The sequence below is a fragment of the Podarcis cretensis genome (assembly GCF_951804945.1).
Source record: "Podarcis cretensis genome assembly, chromosome: 5".
In the NCBI taxonomy this organism is placed as follows: Eukaryota; Metazoa; Chordata; class Lepidosauria; order Squamata; family Lacertidae; genus Podarcis; species Podarcis cretensis.
Window position 1 is genome coordinate 98,695,443 of NC_137174.1, and position 24,566 is coordinate 98,720,008.

The following is a 24,566-nucleotide window of genomic DNA, read 5'->3' on the forward strand; positions in this document are numbered from 1 at the left end:
GCCCACTGAATTTGCCGCTCAGGTTATATTCAGCTAACTTGCAGTGGAGCCAGGGATGAAATACAGGCCCAGAAGGCTGCTCCCCAAACACAGCAGCTCAGTTTATAGCTCCAACTGTCAGGAAGGCTCATTCTCGACAGCTCATAGCGGCTCCTGGAAATGAAGCACTTTTGCCATTCCATTGTGCAACTGTCAGGCTTTATGGACTATGTGATGTTGCTCAGAAGCAGCGGCTCCTGCATTTTCTGCATTCCGGCTGCCGAAGTCCGCGTCAATCCTTTTGGCGAGGAACGCTGTGCTACCTGCCACAGGAGCGCAGGGATTCCAGGGAATGTCTGAGGGTGCATCAGCCAGGCTTGCTTGCCCTCCCCGTTGCCCTGAGTGAACCGAGGGCAGGCCCCACAACACCAGCCAAGGCAACAGCAACCAGCAACGCTGTGGCCACTTACTGCAGGGAAGGTTAATAATCAACATATAGCCTGCCCTTTTATTAAAAGTAATCAAAGTGGCACACAACAAAACCATGAAAGCACAGGATGGTAATCCAACTAGCATGTCCTATCAGTGTAAGGATTTCTGCTTGCACAATGGAAGTGCCCCCCTCCCCCAATCACTGCACGGCCCTTACATCTATTTAATTGAGCAAGCGTTGATCCTTGTGTTGACAGGACACACTCGTTGGATACCACAGAATATTGGGATATATTACTGATATAATATGATCAGTAAAATGCAAAGAAATGCAACCAAAAACTTAAAAACAAAACAAAAACACAAGCCTGGCAGCTGCAAGAGTCGGTTATGTTCTACATTAAAATTAGCAAGAATATGACTTGGCTAGTTTCACTCACAAAGAAACCCCGCCCCCATTGAAGTAAAGGTGTGTTCTGTTTCTGGTAGGTGCCACATGAAGAGGGAGCTGTGTCAGTTCCAACTGGGAGGGCAATGAAGGGTCATGTTCACTTGCTGAGTCTCCTGAGATGGCGCTGAGAGCAAGGGCTTCTGACACTGATCTCAATTCCCAGGCAGCCCTACATAGGAGCAGGTAACTGGTCTTCTGGAGGCTAGAACCAGCACCATGGAAGGGGCTCCAAAGCAAAAAAGAAGCCAAAGGAATAGCAGTGTGGGAAGCCACAGGCAGAGAGTGTGTGCTTGAGCTCAGCGTAATATAAAAGCTTTGTGTTATCTCTTACGTCTTGGGGTCCAGGTAGGTTTGCCCAGGTCCATTCACAGTGGGCTTCATGCATGTGCAGGGAGCTGGAGCCAGGTCTCCCCGATTCAGATCCAACACCCAACCCAACTTCTCAATTTACACAGCCAATTGCAAAATAATGTGACTTGTGTGGCTAGATGCAGGTCTTTTAGTAATGCTATGCAGAGCAAAAGCAGCTTGGGTTTGAATCCCCCACGGCAGGCTGCATTTACTGCAGTGCCACAACCCTACCCCCCACAACATTTAATCGGGGCCGGCCCACCCATGAGGCACAGCGTGGCAACTGCCTCAGGCGGCAGAATCCACTGGGCCAGCAGATCTTGCTGCTGATTTGCTTCCTCCCTTGTTCCCGATCATAGGTGTAGATCCTCTCTTACCCTTTCTTCCCTGGTGGGCAGGGGGGAGCCATTTTGGGGTCCGCCTCAAGTGCAGAAATGTCTTGGGCTGGCCCTGCATTTAATTCTGTTTTTCCATCACCTCAAGGGAAAATTCATCATTCCTATTTTATGGATGGGGTACTGGTGCCAAGAATGTCTGGATCTGCCAGGGCCTTGAAGTGAGTCCAGCTTCACAGGTCTTCCACGTCCAAGTCCAACATTATGCTCCACTGCACTAAGACTAACTCTCCACTCGATCTAGTTCATCTTTTGAAAATCAAAGATGCTAATTGCTCCCATGTCTTCCGAGCTGTACAGATATCTGCTTCGGATCAACCAATACCCACCCTCTTTCCTTCTTCTGCAGCAAGCTGGTAAGACAATAGCATCTAGCAGGAGGGCTTATTATCCTGCAGTTGACTCTACTTGCTCTCTAGAGTAATCCATGAGCTCATCCAGATCAGTTTCCACTTTCCCCATCCTCAGCTGTGTTCATAGACGATTAGGTAAAGCATTTACACCCTACTCCACGGCTGAAAAGGATCCCAAAGCGGCTTGCATAAAACCATTAGCAAACAAGGCAGGCCTTGCTCTTCCGAGCTGATCATATTCAGTGAGCTTTCTTCACCTGATAAGAACTCTGCATTGCTTTACAAACCACGTGCCAGAAAGAGATAGTGCCTCATGAGCCTTCTCCTTTTGTTCAGAAATAGATAGGGATGATGCACACTGTGTTTGGCTGTGGTGCCTGTTGGTATGGTGGACCAAGGATAATAATTTTGCCTGGTTCTTTGTACAGGTTGGCTTAAAAATTCAGATATATTTTCAACGAGGCTTCACCCCTATTGCATCCAGTAAAACAAGCAGCAGGGCCAATCCTGTGGATAAGCTTAAGGAACAAACACCAATATTGTTTGTATGACATGTGCACTTTAAAAAATTGTATACTGGTTTAGAGACTACACTGCACTTACAACTGCCTTGCTTTCAATCTTGACCACACTTGTTCAGTGTTTTATTGGTCAATGAAATCTGAAGATGCTTTCTATCTCTGCCTAGGATTTCAAAACGCAGCATTTTACTTAATCGAGAACATATGTTGCTCCAACTTCACAGGAACCAAGGAAAGCTGAAGCATTAAAATGTTATACCTGGTTCAGCTTTCTGAGAATCTCTTGCTCCCCTCTTTTTAAAAAAATAATCAAGTTTTCAGTCCTTAAGGGTTTTGTGGCAGGCTTGACACAGTGTGGGCAAATGTCCCAGGTGCAAGAAAGGTGCAGGATAAAGAGCCCATGTTCAGAGTGCAGAGCTTCAGCTCCTTGCCACTCCCCCTGCCTGGGAAAAGTCTGTGGTGGGTCAGAATAATGTAAAATAGGCAAAATCATGTAACTCGTCTTGATTTAAATAATTTATACAGTTTACTCATTTATTTTTAAAAAGTTTGGACTACAGACAGCCCTAGAATCATAGAATTGGAAGGGACCCAATGGATCATCTGGTCCAACCCCCAGCAACGCAGGAATCCTGCCCACAGCTGCCCCTGGCTGGACTCAAACCACCAACCTTCTGGTTAACAGCCAGACACACTACCCCAATGATCAAGGTAGCCTTCTTCCTCAGCCTTTCCTGAACCACAGAAGCTCTTCGCTATTCCCCCATATCGTAGCCCCAGGAATGATTACAAAGTACACCTTTCTTGCCCATCTTCTGTAGACTGCAGGAACTCTAGACAGGCAGCTTCTCACTTCTGCGTCTTGCATATCACATAGCGCACCACTGGCACAATATGTGGGGAGCGCAGCAGCAGCAGCAGGAAAGGGAGAGAGCTGTGCTCACGTTCAGTAGATGCCTCCCAATTTCCCAAGTCCAACATGCAAAGGAACAGGATGAGGCTTTTACATCGGATCTATTAACTAACGACATTACATGCATCAGAGAGTTGGAACAACCTAGTAGGAAGCTTGCCAAGGCCTCTTGCTTAGCACTTTTGTACAAACAGGAAGGCTTTTACATGTGGATGTTCTCAGATGTCTTATGCTACAGGTGGGTTGTTTTAAACTGAATCTACCCCAACCTACACTGAGAAAGAATATTACGTTTTAAACTGCCGTTTCGAGAAGGCATTTTACTTTTTTACATTGCTGCAACAACTTAAATCCAGGACGCCTTTTCCAGAAAGCCAAACATGTCGTTTCCCAGGACAAGGTGCTATTTTTAAAGAAGAGAGTTACACTTCAAAAATTTGCACAACAATTTAGAATGGTGGCCTGTTCCAGGAAATCCAGTATGGCTAAGTTACAAAACCTTCGTACCAGACACAAGATATGCTCACACATGCTATTTATTAGTATGGACCATGGGCCCACGTACAGCCCTGCTATACAGAAGTGAAAGAAACCTCCAAATTCAGTAAAAAAATGCAGGGCAATATCCCAGAGAGCAGCGCTTCCAAGGAAGTTTGAGAAAGCGACGTACTGAAAAATGAGTCACCAACACAATGCTCCGTCACAGCCTTTTCGGGCTGCATGGTATGAACCAAAGCTTCATTTAGCCTGGGAAGGACTGTGGGTGGCCATCCCACGATCTAGACTGGGAGAGAAATGTGCTCCTGAGCCAAAATCAGAGGCCCAAGAGGCTGCCTGCTTGCCACTGGAGACTAGAAATGAACTTCAGCACATTCCTCTGCATGGACGACCCATTAAGAAGTAAACATTCCTTGGATATGCTGATTGTCCCCATCAAATCAACACATTTGCACCCAAGGCCTCCAGAGCTCTGCTGTTTTCATCACTGTGCAATGGATCAATCCAGCTGGTCATCTACCTGTGCTGGGCCTGTGGCTTTGGTCTCTGAAGAGTTTTTACTCTCCTGTTTAGCTTTTCCTTGCACTGAAGGCCAAGTCATAAACCAGGGAAAGGTAAAAAAAAAACATGCTACTGAATGCAAACCGAAAGACCAATAGTCCACTCAAACAGGCGGTAAAATGAAAACTGCTCCAAGTTTAAAACTGAGACCTCAGCGGTTTGCCTGGGGAAAGGGGAGCATTTCTGTGAGGTTTCTGTCCCCTGGACAGCAAGAAAGGTAGCTCCTTGGAGATGGCACACTTTGATATAATGATACTCACGCCCAAGCATCTCTTGCAATTTTCTGAACTCAAATATCGTTACAAAAATGAAGTTTTGTTCCTTGAAGAATGCCACTCGCTAAAGCAACTGCTATTGCAGGGCTGCAGCAGCTTCTGTCTCCTTCAGCCAAGGGCTTTTCTCTCTTGCATACCTCCCTGGCTGAATATCCATTACTCACCTTTGGGCAGAGGATCTCTGTCTGCTGGATCATGATAAGGGCAGACGCAATCAAAGCGCCTTGACGCACATAGTTCACAGGATCATTTGTCATTGGCTCGAGCAAATTAATTGCTTCCTATTCGGAGAAAAAAAGAAGAGCACACATAATATTAACTGTATTACTTTTTAAACACCAAGCTTTCATCAGGATTATCAGATTAGGATCTTCAAGGCGGCCACGGAATAGAGCTTTGCTTATTTTTATTGAGATTGATATATTTGCCCACCACACGGATAACAGGGCAAAGGGTGTGAAAACAGCGATTACTGTTTTCTAAAAAGCATTTCCTCAATTTAAGCTCAAAAACAGAAGGGAGATTTAACACTTTCCTGAAGGAAATATGTGTTTGTTAGAAGCTTAGGTGTGACAGGTAAGCAATTTATCTGATGCTATAAATGATGCCTATTTTAGGCAACGGGGAGTTTTGTTTTGTCTCGCCAGTACCAGCCTTGATGAGCTCCTTGAACATCAATGCACTTTAGTTGACCCATTGATGTGCCTCAGGGCCCACACTGAGAAAATCCTATTCCCCAATCACACTTTCACCTCTCTCAAAGGAGCAGTCTCTGAACTGGACCTCTAAAAACTTAAGAACCTGGGTTGTGGGAAAGCATGTGAGGAAAGGGAGGGAATATCTAAAATGTATGGAAATACTTTATAAGCCAAAACACATAGATGAGTTCCTCAGTTATGGGGGTATCAAAATTGTGTACCTCCATGTGACTAAAAGCTGAAATGTGGTATTATGTAATTCAAACGCATTTCAGATTGTTAGAAAAATTGGGTATTTGCACACTCCCCCCCCCAAAACCACCTCACACCACACAGAAACTTGGAATTCGGTGCAAACCTAGTTGAAGGCCTGGAAAAGTATTTTTTCTACATCTGATGTTCAAAACCCAGGACATGATGACGTGCATCAGAGGGCAATACTCTTAGCACAGAATGGGCTGTAGGAACCTCAGCCTCCTACACACCTGAATCAGCATTGTGGGGGTTCCCAGTAGCAGCTGAGTATGCATACATTCCATGCCAAATTTACTCGCTAACCCACTTTAGAGCTGGAAAATGGATCTGATGACCCACTTAGAATCAGAGAGGTGGAAGAGACCTCAAAGGGCGTGCAGTCCAATGCCCCCCACCCACCAGGCTGACACAGGAAATCCAACTACTATAGCATCCTTGATAGAATCAGATTTAAAAATCACCTGAAGAAGCAATGTCTTAAATAAAAGACAGGCTGATGAAGTACAGGTTTCGTGTACGAGGGGTTATTATTCTGAACTTTTTGTTTCTTTCACAGCACAAGCTTTCCAAAACCTTTGCTCTAACTATATGGCCTTTTACAAGGCCGAGTTGTATTTTTGTGCATTTATTGGCCCAGGACTAATCTGTAACCTTGCGTGAGTTCATGCCTATTTATAGCGGATGCGTGAGGGAAGTGCCTCTTTGGCCTAACAAAAAGCTTAACTTCGTTTCCAATCTCCCTAGTTCTAAAATATTAACTTGGCCTTTAAAATAGGATGATGCAGGCCCTGGAAGACACACTGATATAAACAGATGCTCAAGATCCTTTATTTTAGAAATAAACAATAAAAAAGTACAGAGCTGCAGCCAAGCAGGTTCTATTATCCTGCCCATACAAACTGAGAAATAAAACAGACTCAGACTGCGAATACCAAACGGCTGACCATTTTTGTCCACTACAGGCAGATGCTTGCACTACAAAGAGGGGGTAAAACGGGGGCTTGCTCCACCCTTCCTGCAACATAGGTGCTTAGTCCACATCACTGTCTGGTGGAGAGAGCATGCCCTGGCGCAGGGAGGAGAGGAAGATCCAGATCTTTAAAAGGAAATGCCTCTTCAAGAGATGGACCAAGGAGTCTGAACAAGGGGGCATAACGGATCTATGGGGTGGTGAAGCAAAGTGAAATCCCAGGGGCACTTCCCAGTCAAGAGAGTGAACTTGTTATTGTCAAAGAGCACTTACAGTTGCTCCTGCAGCTCTGGAGACCTATAAACACCAATCTAGCATCGAGGCAGCTATTCCCAGGTCCATCAGCAACAGGGGACCATTCCATTCTCTCTCCACCAGTTTATGTACCTTCCCCCAACGGGCTGCGTGCACATTGCTTGAGACTACGCCTGCGTGAAAGGAGACTCTGCTCTTCCCTCTTCAATTCTCTCCTGGTTCTGGGAGACAGTGGTGCAAACGAGGGTGAGGAGGCACCTGGCCCTTCACTTTTCTGGCCTGCCTCTTTCTCCGGCTCGGACGCTTCTCCTGCCTCTGATTCTTGCCTCCTGGCTGGTACAGGTCCCCACAGACCGCTGCCCCCCTCTCCCGAGTCAAGACTCCAGCCCCCCTTCGCCCAGTGCACACATGTCAGCGTGCTGCCAGTCGTTGACAGTAAATCAATTCCAGAAAGTTAATCTGGGTATATCAGGCTTCTGCAGGGCATGTGAGAGTGTGGCAAGGCGGAGGAGATCCTCAGAAGATGAAGTAAAACAGGAATACGAAAGGGCAAAAAGCACAGAGCAGAATCCGTGAGCTGAATGTAGCAGATGCTCTGTTATACGGGAGTCTGCAAACAGGAAGGGGTAGCTTACACAGAGACAGGAAAAGCCAGTAATTGATCATGGTGGAAAGGCACAGAGAGATGAAGAGCTGGTCTGCAGGAGGCCTAAGAGGAAAAGCAGTGGCCCATGAAGGCCCTCGGTTCAAGTCCATTTGAGATTATTGGCCTGGGAACAGCTGCCTAGACACTCAACTGGTGTCTGTCAGTATCCAGAGTTGTAGAAGTGACTGTAAATGTTACCTTTGACAATAAAGAGTTCACTATCTGCTGTGTGCATTCCTTTGGCTGGGAAATGCCCCTGACAGGTATTTAGGGAAACCGCAGAGAACATGCACCTTTTTAGGAACCATTCCCTTTTATCTCCTAGGAAGGAATAACTGGTCAGATGGTGTCTGTATCACCTAAAAACAAAGATAGGAGGTATTCTTCTTCAAAAATTATACATTAAATTGACTTTAAATCAGATGGTAGATCCATTTTTCTACAGTGGTGCCTCGCAAGACGAAATTAATCCGTTCCGTGAGGCTCTTCGTATAGCGGTTTTTTCGTCTTGCGAAGCAAGCCCATTGACAGCTTAGCGGATTAGCGCTATTAGCGGCTTTTAGCGATCAGCTGTTAAGCGGCTTATCAGCGGATCAGCTGATAAGCGGCTTAGCGGCTTAGGAAAAGGGGGGAAAAAGGGGGAAAACCCCGCAGGAACTCGCAAGACATTTTCGTCTTGCAAAGCAAGCCCATAGGGAAATTCGTTTTGTGAAGCGCCTCCAAAACGGAAAACCCTTTCGTCTAGCGGGTTTTCCGTCTTGCGAGGCGTTCGTCTTGCGGGGCACCACTGTATTCTGAAGTCTTATGCTGCAATCCTAACACAAGGAATCACGGTTACGTGCAGCACACAGTATGATGCACTTATTGGGCAGCGTGGACTTTCTGGGGTTGCTTCCAACATGAATTCTTCAGGTATAGGTAGCAGCCTCGATGGAAGAGGAAGGGCAGTAAGCCTGGGCTCTGTTGACCTTACCTTGTTCCCGGTGCCAGCACAGCAGATTCCTAGGGCCATGGCTGCTCCGTAGCGGACATGGGGGTTGTAACTTTCTGACAACAAGGAAACTACACTTGGACACTGTTCAGGAGTCCTGAAGGAGAGAGAGAAAAAAGAGAAAAGCAAAGAGAGCAATTACATTTCACTGAAGTGTAAAGAGTACCACACCTTTTAAAAAAAATATTTAATCATTTTTTCAATACAAACAACAAACGCAAAAGACACATACAACAAAAACCATAATAACACTAATAACAATTTGACATTTCAGATTTGAATACACTGATATACCTATCACTACACCTTTTAAACAATATTTTCCCACCTCTCTCCCCGCCCCTACTTCCCACCACTATCCGCCTTATCGCTTAAATATTCCTTCCAGATTTCTTCATATTTATCCATTCTTAATTTGCGTCGACATGCAATTTGTTCATATGTAGCTAATCTGTCCATATTATCAGTCCATCACACCTTTAGAGCTGCAAAGTACTGAGCAAAGTCTTGCAACCAAAGGGAAAGGAAGCAACACTTAATTCTGCTAAACATAGCTTGGATTCTGCTGCTGCCTGCAAGAGGCAACTTTGACTAGTAATGTAAATAAAAAGGTGATGGGAACGGAGGTTCAGGGTGAAGGCAAGCTGTACCAGGCAATTCTTTCTAAAGCTAGAACAGGCCTGAGGACGATAAACTGCCTCGCACATAAAGCTATTTGTCACTTTGTTCTCAAACAACAGCTCAAAGCTGGCATCAAACGAGCTGCTCTGAAGATAGGGGGTGACAAGGCTTTGAATAAATGAACCTAAACATTCACAGTAAAGGTTTTTAGGGCCCTGACACAAACTACATTTGCCTTTCGATTACTTCAGCAATTATTCAACCAAGTTCAACACACATAAAGAGATCAGAATTTATTAATTATTATAAATATTTGTAGACCACTTGTCATTAGAAACGTATTTCCGTGGTTTACAGCAGTAAAAAGAATGTAATGTACAAAAACAAAATGCGCACAGTACGGCATACACAGCAGCCCAAAAACTGAAAATTGTAACAGCTGAAGTCATGAGCCATCGAACGCCAAAGCAAACAAGGTATTCAGCAAGTGCCTAAACTGCAGCAGAGTCCGTGCTTTATACAGTAACTGGGAGTCGGCTATTCCAGTATATGAGCAGCAGCACCCTAGAATCAGTACAGTGGTACCTCGGGTTACATATGCTTCAGGTTACATACGCTTCAGGTTACAGACTCTGCTAACCCAGAAATAGTGCTTCAGGTTAAGAACTTTGCTTCAGGATGAGAACAGAAATCGTGCTCCGACGGCACGGCAGCAGCAGGAGGCCCCATTAGCTAAAGTGGTGCTTCAGGTTAAGAACAGTTTCAGGTTAAGTACGGACCACCAGAACGAATTAAGTACTTAATCCGAGGTACCACTGTATCTGCTTGCATTAAAACACACACACACTTTTAAACAGTCAGGTCCTTTAATGAATGGGAGCATAGCCGTCAACTTTTCCCTTTTCTTCCGAGGAATCCTGTTCGGAATAAGGGAATTTCCCTTAAGAAAAGGGGAAACATTGACAGCTATGAATGGGAGTCTTCAAGGAAAACCTCTTACAAGAGGGTGGAAATGGAATGTAAAGTTTGGCATTATGAAAACAAACAAAAGGTGAACAATGAAGGCTACAGCAATGAAGAAACATTAAAATCAGGAACTCTGTAAGCCAGCTACTTTGCAAAGTATAACATCCCCTCAACCACACTTTCCCAGTACTGTACACTACAGTGGTGCCTCGCAAGACGAAATTAATCCGTTCCGCAAGTCTCTTCGTCTAGCGGTTTTTTCGTCTTGCGAAGCACGGCTATTAGCGGCTAAGCGGCTATTAACGGCTTAGCGGCTTTAAGAAAAAGGAAAAAAACTCGCAAGAACTCGCAAGACGTTTCGTCTTGCGAAGCAAGCCCATAGGGAAATTCGTCTTGCGGAACGACTCAAAAAACGGAAAACTCTTTCGTCTTGCGCGTTTTTCGTCTTGCGAGGCATTCGTCTTGCGAGGTACCACTGTAGTCATGAAATCAGCCATGCTAAGGTGTCAAAAGGGTTCTCAAAGGTCTTCTAGTTCAAACCCATGCTGATGAAGAAGAGGTGGTAACTTGACCTCTTTCTGAGGCAGCCTGATCCCATCAATTTCATCTACACTCATTTCCTTGAAATTTGAACCCACTCGTCTGGGCCCTACCTTCCTTTTGGAGCACATTATTGATCCATCATTTAAATCCAAACCTGAAGATTGCCATTCTATTATTTCACAGAATCATGGAATCACAGAGCTGGCAGGGATCTTGAGGGTCATCTAGTCTGACCCCCTGTGATGCAGGAATATGCAGCTGTCCCATATGGGAACTGAACCTGCAACCATGGCATTATCAGCACCAGGCTCGAACCAACAGAAGCAGTCTCTTCTCCAAGCCAAACGCTTTCCATTCTCTCCTTACAAGGATTTGAGTCTCCAGGGACCTCACCATTTTTGTCACTCTTCTTTATCAACAAGCGTGCCCATTCCTCTTAAACCATAATTGCTCAGAAGCGGGAAACAGCAATTTGAGTCCTGCCCTTGATAAATGAACGTCCTTCCCCACACTCTGAGCTAGCCCAAACCCTGCTTCATCATGAAACCATTTGCGCATGATGTTTGTCGTTTTCCAGAGAATTATACTTTAATTCAAAGGAACACTTGTTCTTGGAAAGTCGTGTGAGCATCCCCGTTCCAGAATGGAGTGATATTTCAAACACGTCCCGTGGGACTTCTCAAATCAAATCCTATCACTTGCTACTCAGTTCCCCAGAGTCTTACAGCATTCAGCTAAGGCAGCCTTTCTCAACCTGTGGGTCCCCAGATGTTGTTGAACTACAACTCCCATCACCCCTAGCTAGCAAGGCCAGAGCTCAGGGATGATGGGAGTTGTAGTCCAACAACATCTGGGGACCGACAGGTTGAGAACCGCTGAGCTAAGGCATTTATTATGGCATAAGCTTCTATGGACTCATTTGCCTTCTGAAAATATTGAAGGCACAAAGCTTTTCCTCTGTGAAAGAGTTAACACTTCGACAGGGGGCAGCAACAGCACATCCACACGCATCACAGTGGCAAAGAACTTCCTGACAGTAAGAGCTGTTTGACAGTGGAATTTGCTGCCAAGGAGTGTGGTGGAGTCTCCTTCTTTGGAGGTCTTTAAGCAGAGGCTTGACAACCATATGTCAGGAGTGCTCTGATGGTGTTTCCTGCTTGGCAGGGGGTTGGACTCGATGGCCCTTGTGGTCTCTTCCAACTCTATGATTCTATGATTCAAAGAGTTGACCCCAACATGTAAGAGGCAACCGCAGACTTTCAAACACGGTGCAAACATTTAATTTTCACTCCAGCCAGAAATCTAGCCCCCTGCACATGCTAAAAATAGCTATTCTTCAGACGCACAGGACCGATAATGGAAATTTCCAAAACAAATGTACTTATTGAAAAGCCACCTGCAGAATACCAAACTCCTCACAGGAGGAAGGGTGAATTTCCTGTTGCCACAATTAGAAATGGAGGGATGAGAACCTATTTTGCAGTAGCCTCACGGCGTCTTAATGGCAGCTGTCTCAACAGCGGCACAACCTGGATCTTTACAAGGATGTCAGATAAAAAGGACAGCTTTAGCCCATAACACTCCAAATGTACAAAAGTAGTGTTATCTGTCAAGGACGGCATTATCGTTAAGTGTATCTGCTTCCAAGGCAGCTATTCTACATTCAATGTAAGAGACCACCCGTTCCTCAGGGACCCTTTCTACCTTCCTTTTTGTTGTCTGCTGATGAACTCCTGTGCACCTGACAATTCCTGGCTTTCAGAGAAATAACCGGCAGCAGGTGATGGGGAAGGCTCTTGCTCTGCACGGGACCCTGGAGAGTCCCTGTCAGTCTGAGGAGTCGTATCTGAATTAGATGGGCAGATGGCATGGCTGGGAAAGAGGTTCCTTTAAATGCTCCTGATGAGCAACCTGTCTGTGCCCCAGAGGATTCTGGAAGTATGTTCCAGGCGTAACTCAGACAAAAGTGGTTTTCCTAAACAAAAAATCGCCACACGCTACCATTTTCTAGGCCAAGCAACAGGCCCTATGCAAAACATCCCCAAACTGGTTACCTTCATAAGTTTTGTACTACAGTGGTGCCTCGCAAGACGAAAATAATCCATTCCGCGAGTCTCTTCGTCTAGCGGTTTTTTCGTCTTGCGAAGCATCCCTATTAGCGGCTTAGCGCTATTAGCGGCTATTAGCGGCTTAGAAAAAGGGGGGGGCTCGCAAGACGTTTTCGTCTTGCGAAGCAAGCCCATAGGGAAATTCGGCTTGCAAAGCGCCTCGAAAAACGGAAAACCCTTTCGTCTAGCGGCTTTTTCGTCTTGCGAGGCATTCGTCTTGCGGGGCACCACTGTATAACCCCCACCAGCCCTAGACATCTGGAGGGCACCAGGCTGCAAGAAGGCTGTTCTCTGTGATTTAGAAATGTCAGTTTGCTGGTTGTTGTTCAGGATGCACTAAATTGAAGTAATGGGCAGCTCTTCAGAGACAAAATGGCACCCCAAGAATGTAATCCCATTTGGAAGGCAGCTAAGTCAATAACCAACCACCACATTTTGTAGCAGTGAATTCCTTAAATTAAGCATTATGTGAAGGAGCCTACTATTGTTTTAATCCATTACAATGTACTAGGTCCCCCCCCCATGTATTTCCATATGCACCGTGCCAAATACCCACCACTTGTAGAGTAGCTACCCCAAACCAAAGTTTTTGTGACTCACAAAATCACAGCAATAATTTGAGAATCTACTTGGTACTCCATTCTCTAGAACAAAAAATGCCGCAACAACTGCACATGCTCACCAAACTAAATCCTAGTTGGTTGAGCCAGACTGCTTGACATATTAGCCACAACTTTATCTTTAATACACAACATCTATTGGGAAACAAAGTTTTACACCTTCAAAAACACTGATTAGTTCACCTACTTCCAGGTAATGCACGTAAGATTCATTTGCAAGCAATAGTACACACGAAAGCCATAAACTCACCCAAGATTTTAGGCACCTCCCGGCCTCAGTTCCCTATTCGTAAAATTGAAGCCCAACTGACAGGGCTGCTGGGAAGATTATTAAAGCACGGCCTGTGATCGACTTGTGCACTTGAAGCACTATGTGGATTACAGATAAATTGTCGTACAGTGTTGTTTCCCCTGTATTTATGGAAGACTTAAAAAGCTCCTACTACCAGGGAGCACCTTTTGACTGCCGTGAGAAAGGGAACAGTGTATTTTTACATGCTCAAGTGAAAAGGACCGACGTTGACTGGATCAACCCATTCAGAGTTGGGGATGAGAGTTGTGTGCTTCAGGTTTGGAAAGCTGGATGGCGGGGGTGGGAGGAAAAATAACCTTGCATGGCTCTTCTCCAGATGCAAAAGAAAAGAGGGAGGGGAAGGAATATCTGCTCATTTGTTGCTTTGCGTTTTAAGCATTTGGAGCTGGGTGCACTGGAATGAGTCAATCAACAGATGATACCAGCAGAGCATACACGTTCAGAGGAAGCTGCACAGAAGGCGAGAGGCAGAGAGGAAGGGCTGGTCAGCGCTCAAGGGACATCTTAAGTATGTAAAAATTACCAAAAGAAAACGGCAGCATGACAGAGGAGGGAGGGAGCCACTGACTCGAGCCATTCTCCTCCTCCTCTGGGCTTGACAAGAGAAAGAAATCAACGGCGTAATCGCAAAGTGAACCCGACTGCGGTGGGAAATTCAATCGCAAGTGTGCGTGGCTGGCTTGGAAGAAAGCAATGCAATTAGAGGGAGACATTCTAAGCATCCAGTGTGCGGCAAATAAGGAACACACGTCCTCCGAGGAAACGGATCCAGCTCAAGGACTAGGGAAATTCCGCTAAAATCCAGGGAGTGGATAAATAAGGTAAGGCGTCAGTCGTTTTAAAACTGTTAAAAGGCAAGAATGGTAATGTGCCCTTTGTATATCGAGAATCGCCATAGAAAAAAACTGAATGCAAATACAGAATTCCAAGGGGGCCACTTTCATTGCTTGTTTATTAGAGAGAAGGAATTGGTAAAGGTTCCTCTCAAAAGGGATTTAGAAGTCAAGTCTGTCTGGTCAAATAGTTCACAAACTGTAACTCCGGTAAGATTATTATTTGCTGTCTTCCCATTGAGCAAGTAACCCCCCTATAGTTCTAGCCTGCAATCACCTGCAATAAGTACCATTAACTCAATGCGAGTTTCTTCTGAGTAAAAATGAATAGGATTGCACTATTAGCTTAAAAAATAAATAAATCCTAAATTGATTTTATCTGCCCTTCCACCTGATGAACAAGCAGGCAGGCACGTAGTAAAGAAGCCTGCATCAGTTTACAAGCTGTAGTTCTCTCAAGAAATGAAATTTACGGAGAGAAAGAACTGGGAATTATTCTCATAGCTCAACTACTGAGAAGGGGAGCAAAGCTGTACCCAAACAGTATAAATAGTTATCTCTGGGGCTGTTCCCCCCCCCCCAATTTCAAGTTTTTTGCAACATCACAACCTTTAAAACTCAAAACTCGGATGGTACATCTCTAAGTTCAGTGTAACAATTCTAGCCCATCAACAAAAATAAAAACATGACATGTGTATGTTCTATTATGTAGGGCGAGCTCTTCAGCACAGGAGGAGAGGCACAAGGATCTAATTCATTACCCAACTCTTCAACATTCATTTTTGAAGCTTTTCGCTTTAGGGAACAGTCTGACCATTGGGACCTATAATAAAGAGATGGATCCAAGCCAGCATACTCATTTTTAAATACTCTTTGCCTGCATCCAAGGAAGGACCACAATATAAAATTGCACAAGAGAGAGAAGACCCTCATGTGGTAGCAGATGAGTAGTTTACGATGCTGGTCTTTCATCAGGACCGCACTGGGCCGGAGAGGAAGACCAAGCTCCTAGAATTTTCAGTATGTCCCTGTAACACATGCTCTCCGAACAAATCCAACCGGGTGCTGAAATGGCCTTGCCTGTGAACATGTCTGGATCCGGCAATGGATCTGCACAGCCAATCACAGCGGAGGGGACCATGTTGCGCTGGGCAGCTCTGCTCATTCTGATGGTCATCATCCCCACCATTGGGGGGAATATTCTCGTCATACTGGCCGTATCCTTGGAGAAAAAGTTGCAATATGCCACCAACTACTTCCTCATGTCTCTGGCAGTGGCCGATTTGCTGGTTGGTTTGTTTGTGATGCCTATAGCCCTTCTTACCATCATGTTTGGTAAGTACTGGACTCTGATCCTCTGAAGTTATGTTCTTTCTCTCTCTATATATATATATATGTATGTATGTATTTTAAAGCACTGACCAAATTAAGAGCTTTCTGGTGCCTTAAACCCCTTTGCAAAATGCTGCAAACTACTCTACCTCTTTCATTCTTCCAGACCAATGCTCAGGGAAAATCAGAACTACTGAACACCACTCTGAAATAGCTCTTCTGCCAAGTGGGCAGCTATGTTATAACACACAGCAATGATAGTTTCATAGTTTAAATGAAAATATACACAGTTCCTATAAAATCAGAATAAGTTTTTTTTAAAAAATTTTTTTACATAAACTAGAAACATTCATCATGATCGCCACCAATGGGCATCGTTCCATCCATTGAAAGCCCCTTTTCTGCCTCTGTACACAATGATTCATAACACAGACCATATGTGTGATATAAGATACTGACATCATTTAATCTCCAGCTTCAAGGAAATAAAAGTTCATTTGAGTGCAATCAGTTTGCCTTTTTTTGCTTTCTATAGTTAAGACAGACTCTAAGTCAGTATTTTAGTGATTTATGTGAAATTCATTTAAACAGTTCAATGGGGAATTTTCAGTAATGTCTTCCTTATCCTCAGATTCTGCTAGATTTCCAAAAATATTTTTTCTGCGTCTCCTAAAAACAAAATATGGATCTACAAATGAAAGTCAGGGAAATGTTCAGTGGCATGGTTCAAAGCCGGTTGAGATGAGGTTGTGAAACCATGATCATACTTTGATGGCAGTTTGTCTGAATTCTCTAATATGTCACAACTAAGGGGTGAAGTGGAAGGCCTTCACCTCCTTGCCACGAGGTGGGATGTGGACTGATTCAACTCCTGGTCTTGGTGAATCAGCTCCCATGCAAGGTGTTTTCTTGTACATACTCTTGTGGTAGACAGGACTACTCTGTCACCAGCACAGCAGTTAAATCTCCTTAGTTCCAGTCCTCGTTTCACAGCCCATGAGATCACAAACAGAATTTGAAATTCTATTAGCAGCTTGGAATAATTGACAAGAGTCCATTTAACGCAGGGAACTGGTCAGAATGATCTAATGTACAATTACAAGTGTGCATTGGTATGGTACCCCACTCGTCCAGTGGAAATGCCCCTACATTCAATAGTCCTAACTGTACCCATGTGCTACTGATTCGTAGCAAGAGTCAACAGGAAGACTAGAATGCAATGCTACATCAGTAAACAGTGCCAGGGGACAGGATACAGAAAGCTCAAATTGCGGAAAGCATGTATTGTCTCATTAGTTCAATTTTCTCTCCACATACGCACAAAAAGGCCCTATGACAATTTGGCCTCTATGAATTATTATCCAGCAAAGAAAAGCGATAAAATCTACTGAGTGGATACAAAACCCACAAAACTATAGTTCAAAGGAAATGAACCAAGTGACATATTATGGCCGCAGTTTTCAAGCTGGAAATAAAAAATAAAGACATAAACAGTCCTTATGCTTGGAAGGAAAAGCACGAATGTCCCTCCAGGTACAAGGAAGATAAAAGCAAGATGGGTTAGTTGATTCTTGCCCCATGTCCTTGTCTGGGGAGATCAACTGAATTTAATTACGTACTGTTCAAATAACACTTTATAGTGTTCAATGCCCTTCACATATGATACCTTGTCATGATCCTTACAAATGACAAAGGCAGCCCAGTATTATTATCCCCTTATCAATGGGGTGGGATGGGGAGGTTCTGGGAGAAGCTGGTTAATGACTTCATGGCAGAAGGCAAGAATTAAATCGGGAACTTTTCTGTAACAGTCTCTTAAACTACCCAAGGGAGTAACTGTGAGTGCAAATCATGAGGAGGAACCTTTGAAGAAGCAACACAAATATATCCTACATTAAATAGGAAGCTACTGCCATATTTTCTACTGCTACCCAGCATACTTAAATTACACTGGCTAAGATCATAGCAAATACATCACTCAAACTAAATATGCACAGAGGCAGGACTAACTCAGACAAGCAAGTCTTGGCCTTGCAGTCATTATAAATCAAGGTTTCCTGGACTTGGGTCTCCAGCGGTTTTTGTACTACAATTCCCATCATCCCTAGCTATCAGACCAGTGGTCAGGGATGATGGGAACTTCCAGCTCCATCGCCTTCAAGACTGCTTTCTTCTAATCCAGATACAAGAGAGATAACATTTTGTTTTGTAGTGGTGATCTTTGAGAAGATGTGAGCATTCTGAGAGCTTCCCTATGATCAGGTCTCTTGAGTTACAGAGATCTTCATAGCTTGCAGGATTTGCCATACTGCTGTGAAGCTGATCAACATTAAATGTAAGCACTAAGAGTTAGAAGAAGTAAAAGAGCAAGTGATTAGCGACCAGCAAAAAACTGAAAAAGGATTACAAACTCTCTCCTCTGAAGTTTGCTCAGGGCCAAACGACACAATATGCCATTCATACATTTAGCAGTCGTGCGAGTGGCTAACCTGGCCTTAAGCTTCCTAACAATTTTGCTTTTCTGCTCTCGTCTTCTTTTATTATTGAAATTTAATCTTCCATTAATCCTGAGTGAAAACTACTAAAACCGAAGTTTAAAAAAATGCAAGGAATCTTAATTTAGAAGCCAACAAAAAGGCAGCTCATGTTGCAGGGTGCTTAAAAGGGAGGGAAGTTAGGGATGTCTTTGTTGTTGTTGTTGTTGTTTAGTCGTTTAGTCGTGTCCGACTCTTCGTGACCCCATGGACCAGAGAACGCCAGGCACTCCTGTCCTCCACTGCCCCCCGCAGCTTGGTCAGACTCATGCTGGTAACCTCGAAAACACTGTCCAACCATCTCGTCCTCTGTCGTCCCCTTCTCCTTGTGCCCTCCATCTTTCCCAGCATCAGGGTCTTCTCCAGGGAGTCTTCTCTTCTCATGAGGTGGCCAAAGTACTGGAGCCTCAGCTTCACAATCTGTCCTTCCAGTGAGCACTCAGGGCTGATTTCCTTCAGAATGGAGAGGTTTGATCTTCTTGCAGTCCATGGGACTCTCAAGAGTCTCCTCCAGCACCATAATTCAAAAGCATCAATTCTTCGGCGATCAGCCTTCTTTATGGTCCAGCTCTCACTTCCATACATCACTACTGGGAAAACCATAGCTTTAACTATACGGACCTTTGTTGGCAAGGTGATGTCTCTACTTCTCAAGATGCTGTCTAGGCCTGTCATTGCCCTTCTCCCAAGAAGCAGCCGTCTTTTAATTTCGTGGCTGCTGTCACCATCTGCAGTGATCATGGAGCCCAAGAAAGTAAAATCTCTCACTGCCTCCATTTCTTCCCCTTCTATTTGCCAGGAGGTGATGGGACCAGTAGCCATGATCTTCGTTTTTTTGATGTTGAGCTTCAGACCATATTTTGCACTCTCCTCTTTCACCCTCAATAAAAGGTTCTTTAATTCCTCCTCACTTTCTGCCATCAAGGTTGTGTCATCTGCATATCTGAGGTTGTTGATATTTCTTCCGGCAATCTTAATTCCGGCTAGGGATTCATCCAGCCCAGCCTTTCGCATGATGAATTCTGCATATAAGTTAAATAAGCAGGGAGACAAAATGCAGCCTTGTCGTACTCCTTTCCCAATTTTGAACCAGTCAGTTGTTCCATATCCAGTTCTAACTGTAGCTTCTTGTCCCACATAGAGATTTCTCAGGAGACACATGAGGTGATCAGGCACTCCCATTTCTTTAAGAACTTGCCATAGTTTGCCATGGTCGACACAGTCAAAGGCTTTTGCATAGTCAATGAAGCAGAAGTAAATGTCTTTCTGGAACTCTCTAGCTTTCTCCATAATCCAGCGCATGTTTGCAATTTGGTCTCTGGTTCCTCTGCCTCTTCTAAATCCAGCTTGCACTTCTGGGAGTTCTCGGTCCACATACTGCTTGAGCCTTCCTTGTAGAATTTTAAGCATAACCTTGCTAGCGTGAGAAATTAGTGCAATTGTGCGATAGTTGGAGCATTCTTTGGCACTGCCCTTCTTTGGGATTGGGATGTAGACTGATCTTCTCCAATCTTCTGGCCACTGCTGAGTTTTCCAAACTTGCTGGCATATTGAGTGTAGCACCTTAACAGCATCATCTTTTAAAATTTTAAATAGTTCAGCTGGAATACCATCACTTCCACTGGCCTTGTTATTTGCAGTGCTTTCTAAGGCCCATTTGACTTCACTCTCCAGGATGTCTGGCTCAAGGTCAGCAACCACACTACCTGGGGTATATGAGACATCCGTTTCTTTCTGGTATAATTCCTCTGTGTATTCTTGCCACCTCTTCTTGATGTCTTCTGCTTCTGTTAGGTCCTTTCCACTTTTGTCCTTTATTATGGAAATCTTTGTACGAAATGTTCCTTTCATATCTCCAATTTTCTTGAACAGATCTCTGGTTCTTCGCATTCTATTGCTTTCCTCTATTTCTTTGCATTGCTTGTTTAAGAAGGTCTTCTTGTCTCTCCTTGCTATTCTTTGGAAATCTGCATTCAATTTCCTGTATGTTTCATAAGATGTCTACCTAGCCGCAAAAGTTGTGTATTTCTGCTTCCTCAGCAACTGCTAGAAGACAAAAAGGCCCTGGGCTGGGTGTACTGAAGCAAGAACACAGCTGAGTCTCCTAGAAGGCTAGTAATCCCTTAAAAATCCATTAGCCAGATAACTGTTTAAATAGTGTCAGCTGTGGCCAAGTCGGCCAATAAGGTCCACCCCTCCCTGCTTTTTAAGACTTCTGTGCTTCCACAACTGTACAGAATCTCAACACATCATACAAACACAATTCCTTTCATTTCTGACAGTTGATACAGAAGATCTAAGAGAGGAAATGTGTGTGCCTCTCGACTCTATTCACTCTTCTAGACCAGTGGGCATTCAAGGAAACTTTGGGGTTCTTTATAAACTTATCAAGAGTTCCCAAATGAGACTAGTAAATGGTAGGCAGGAGTCTTTGAAAGACAGTCTACCATCATTTCAATGAAGAGTGAGCCAGTGTGGTGTAGAGAGCCAGTGTGTGTAGTGGTTAAGAGCGGTAGTCTCATAATCTGGGGAACCGGGTTCGCGTCTCCGCTCCTCCACATGCAGCTGCTGGGTGACCTTGGGCCAGTCACACTTCTCTGAAGTCTCTCAGCCCCACTCACCTCACAGAGTGTTTGTTGTGGGGGAGGAAGGGAAAGGAGAATGTCAGCCGCTTTGAGACTCCTTCGGGTAGTGATAAAGCGGGATATCAAATCCAAACTCTCCTCTTCTTCTTCCTTCTATCTGATTGGAAAATTTAGGCAACGCAATTTGTAACGCACATGATCAACAAAGAGTAGGAGGATTTGCAGGCTGAAATCTATAGCACCAAGGAGTTTGGCTTGCCTGGGCCAGAGAATGAGACATTCCCCTACTTAGCAGACGTCACTGGGGCAGTATAATCACTTAGAATTGATATAGTGCTTTAAAATGTTCAAAACCCATCATGTAAATTGTTGCAACCATCCCGTAAGGTAGATCAGTGTTAGCATATCACAAGGCGAGGTGCTGAAAGTAAAAGAATGCAGTTTGTCAAAGGATGCCTACTGAATTTATGGCCAAGGTGAAATTTGCACCAGGGACTTCCCAGTTCACAGCTCAGATGCTACACCGCTACCACTGCCTCCTGTAACTCCTCCTCTTCATTATTCTCATTTTACAGAGAGGAAAGAGTTAATATTATACACGGCCAAGAAGATCACTCAACAGCCACAATGTGATCTGGGCTGAAGACAGTCCAATGCCTTATTCACTGGGCCACCCAACACTGAAACACCCACACTCAAATTGCAGCCATGACTCTCAATATCAAGCATTTAAAGTCACTTTTCTGAAACACACAACACACACGCCACCTCTCTCAAAACTGAGCACAAAAGGAAGAAAAAGCAGAAGTTTAGCGGGAGAAAAATCCACATTCTCTGATGTAAGAGGGCGAGAGAGGCTATTTTGCTCCAGTGCAAAAATTCTCTCCCTGCAGGAATGAGCAGAAAGGAGGTAACGTCTAAGCAGCACTGCACAAAGGAGAGAAAACATTGAAATCATTCATTGGAAATCTAGTGAGCCAGGAGCCATCATCCTCTTCACATGTAAAGCGAACACCTGCACACAAAAAGGCCATACATTACTTGGTCTCAACAACATTAGTTCAAGGCGCAGGAAAACGCTTGCCTTGCTAGATAGAATCTCGGGATTTCAAGCACACAAATTTAATTGGTTACTTGAAGCTTTTATTTCTTCTGGCACGACTGTTCTCTGGGAACGAGAGATTTTTTTAAAAAGCTAATAAAAACTCAAAGGAAATCTTTAAAAAGGTTTGCTCAACATTTCACGGTCTATTCAACAAGGCATCCGCTTTCTACTTCATTTTAAATGTTATCAATTCTCTTTTTAAACAAAACACACAAAAAAAGCGCTCCAGGGTTTTTCCCTCTGCTATTACTATTAATACCCCACAAACCACAGAGCGGACTGCTTTAAAAATAAGCCCTTGCTTTCGCGACTGCGGAGGGCTGGCTGCTGCAGGAAGAACCAGCTGCCACGTGGTTTGGGCTCCACAGCATCCCACCATATTCCAATAAAAAAACAGCCATTTAACACAGGTGCAGAGCCACTCACACAATGCTCTCCACAATGTCGGGACTGTATGGTTTCTGTGTAGGAACTGGATGGCTTGTGTAGGGAAGCTATAGACACACCGGAAGCCTCCCTCAAGGTAAACCAGGCTACCTGGGAAAAGGAGGAGGTGGGACAGTAGTTGTTGCTTATGGATCCAAAATGAAAAGGCAGCCAGGAAGGTGGGGAGTATTGCATTCAGATCTGGTTTTGCTGTATTCTGCTTAACAAAGCCATAGGTAGCTTAACTAGGTTTGACCCTGTAGTAGTTGATTCATTATCCTTGTCAACCTTAGTATCTGAAGGAGCGTCTCCACCCCCATCGTTCTGCCCAGACACTGAGGTCCAGCCTCCGAGGGCGGTTCCCTTGCTGCGAGAAGCCAAGTTACAGGGAACCAGGCAGAGGGCCTTCTCGGTGACGGCCCCTTCCCTGTGGAACGCCCTCCCACCAGATGTCGAAGAGAACTACTACTACTAAACTTTTAGAAGACATCTGAAGGCAGCCCTGTTTAGGGAAGCTTTTAATGTTTGATGTATTACTGTATTTTAATATTTGATTGGAAGCCGCCCAGAGTGGCTGGGGAAGCCCAGCCAGATGGGCAGGGTATAAATAATAAATTATTATTATTAGTAGTAGTAGTAGTAGCAACAGTAGTAGTAGTAGTAGTAAAGCTGAGAATCCTGGCAACTTGTGTTGGCCCCACAGATTAAGAAAAGAGGGCATGCACAATCAGCAAGGTCCAAAATCTCAAGATTATGCCCAGAGTAAAAAAAACACTTTATTTTTACCTTTGAACAGTTATGCCCCCCAAAACGTATCCGTTTTTATTGCAATTGATCCAAGACAAGTCATTACGCAATCCCCCAAAAGGCCACAGCTAATTCACAGCAAGGGCCTCTCTACAAAGAAATCTGGCTTAGAAACCAAACCTTGCACCGTTAAGTAAGGAACAGGAGCTGGCTACTACAGGAATAGTGATGCTGATGGATTTGAACATGACAAAATGAAAGGGGGGCAATTTATTATTAGCAGGTGCACAGGGCTGAAGAATCCCTATTTAGAAATCGGGATTCTGAATAATGAAAAGGAAAACCATGTGTTGCAACAAGATGCGGTATTTTCACCTGATCGCCGCCACCACAGCGGAGAAAAAGTACCTAATTGCAAAGCAGCGTATGTACCAGAATTGTTGTGCCCCAAAACCAGAACACTACACCTCTAACGCTTAACAGATCACCAGTTGCTGCTGCCCTTTTTTGCTTAATTAGCCCACAATCCACTGATTTTTAGGCCACTACCTCAAAGGCATTGAAGACAGGGCAATTGCCCTGTTCAAGAAGCCTTGATTAATCAATAGATTAAATGTGCTTACATTTGCAACTGAGAAAGGGTTCTACAGAATAGCTCCTACCCCACATCTACCGATGCAAACACTCATCTTAAAAGTAGCTCCTCCAGTGCAGGAGAGGTGGAAGAAGGCCTCTTCCAAGATGTCTCCTGCAGTTTTTAAAATTACTTGTACTAAAAATATCTTTTTTAAAACTCCTGCCTGATTAACTGGAGAGGGTTATAGTGTCGCATATTCATTTACACCCCCAAAGAAGAAGCCTAACCCTTTCCTACTCTTTTTCAGAGATTGCATGGCCTCTTCCGCGGGAGCTGTGCCCTGTCTGGCTGTTTCTGGACGTCCTCTTTTCCACAGCCTCCATCATGCATCTGTGCGCCATCTCACTGGACCGCTACATTGCCATAAAAAAGCCAATCCAAGCGAGTCAGTACAACTCACGGGCCACAACACTCATCAAAATCACAGTGGTCTGGCTGATCTCAATAGGTACGTGGCAAGCATCAAAGGGAGGGTGTGCTTTTCATTTGCTAACAGCTGGTGTGAATGCATGGGTGCCAGAAAAGTGGCGCTGCGTGAATGGTGAGCAGCCTCCGATGAGGACATCAGCTAGCCTTGGTTCTCTTCCTCGAATGAAATCTCTAAAACTGAAGTGCAGCTGGGGTCTCAAGCAAAACAGGCATAATCATAGAG

At 44.5% G+C, this 24,566-nt stretch overlaps 2 protein-coding genes across 3 annotated transcripts in view; one reads left to right on the forward strand and one right to left on the reverse strand.

The window, feature by feature from the left end:
• The window catches only part of PSMD1 (proteasome 26S subunit, non-ATPase 1), a 97,396-nt gene that overhangs the window by 23,371 nt on the left and 49,459 nt on the right, over window positions 1-24,566 (reverse strand). Inside the window, exons 17-18 of the mRNA XM_079977745.1 lie at window positions 8,527-8,641; window positions 4,894-5,010 (exon numbers count right to left, since the gene is read on the reverse strand). Coding sequence (XP_079833871.1) covers window positions 4,894-5,010; window positions 8,527-8,641 — 232 coding nt within the window. The remainder of the gene's footprint in view (window positions 1-4,893; window positions 5,011-8,526; window positions 8,642-24,566) is intronic.
• HTR2B (5-hydroxytryptamine receptor 2B) overlaps window positions 13,371-24,566 on the forward strand; it is a 202,573-nt gene continuing 191,377 nt past the window's right edge. For both annotated transcript variants that reach the window (XR_013839382.1, XM_079978108.1), the window contains exons 1-3: window positions 13,371-14,536; window positions 15,261-15,883; window positions 24,162-24,362. Coding sequence is in view for 1 of the 2 variants with exons in the window: in XM_079978108.1 (XP_079834234.1) it covers window positions 15,586-15,883; window positions 24,162-24,362 (499 nt within the window). In the remaining variant the exon portion in view is untranslated. The remainder of the gene's footprint in view (window positions 14,537-15,260; window positions 15,884-24,161; window positions 24,363-24,566) is intronic.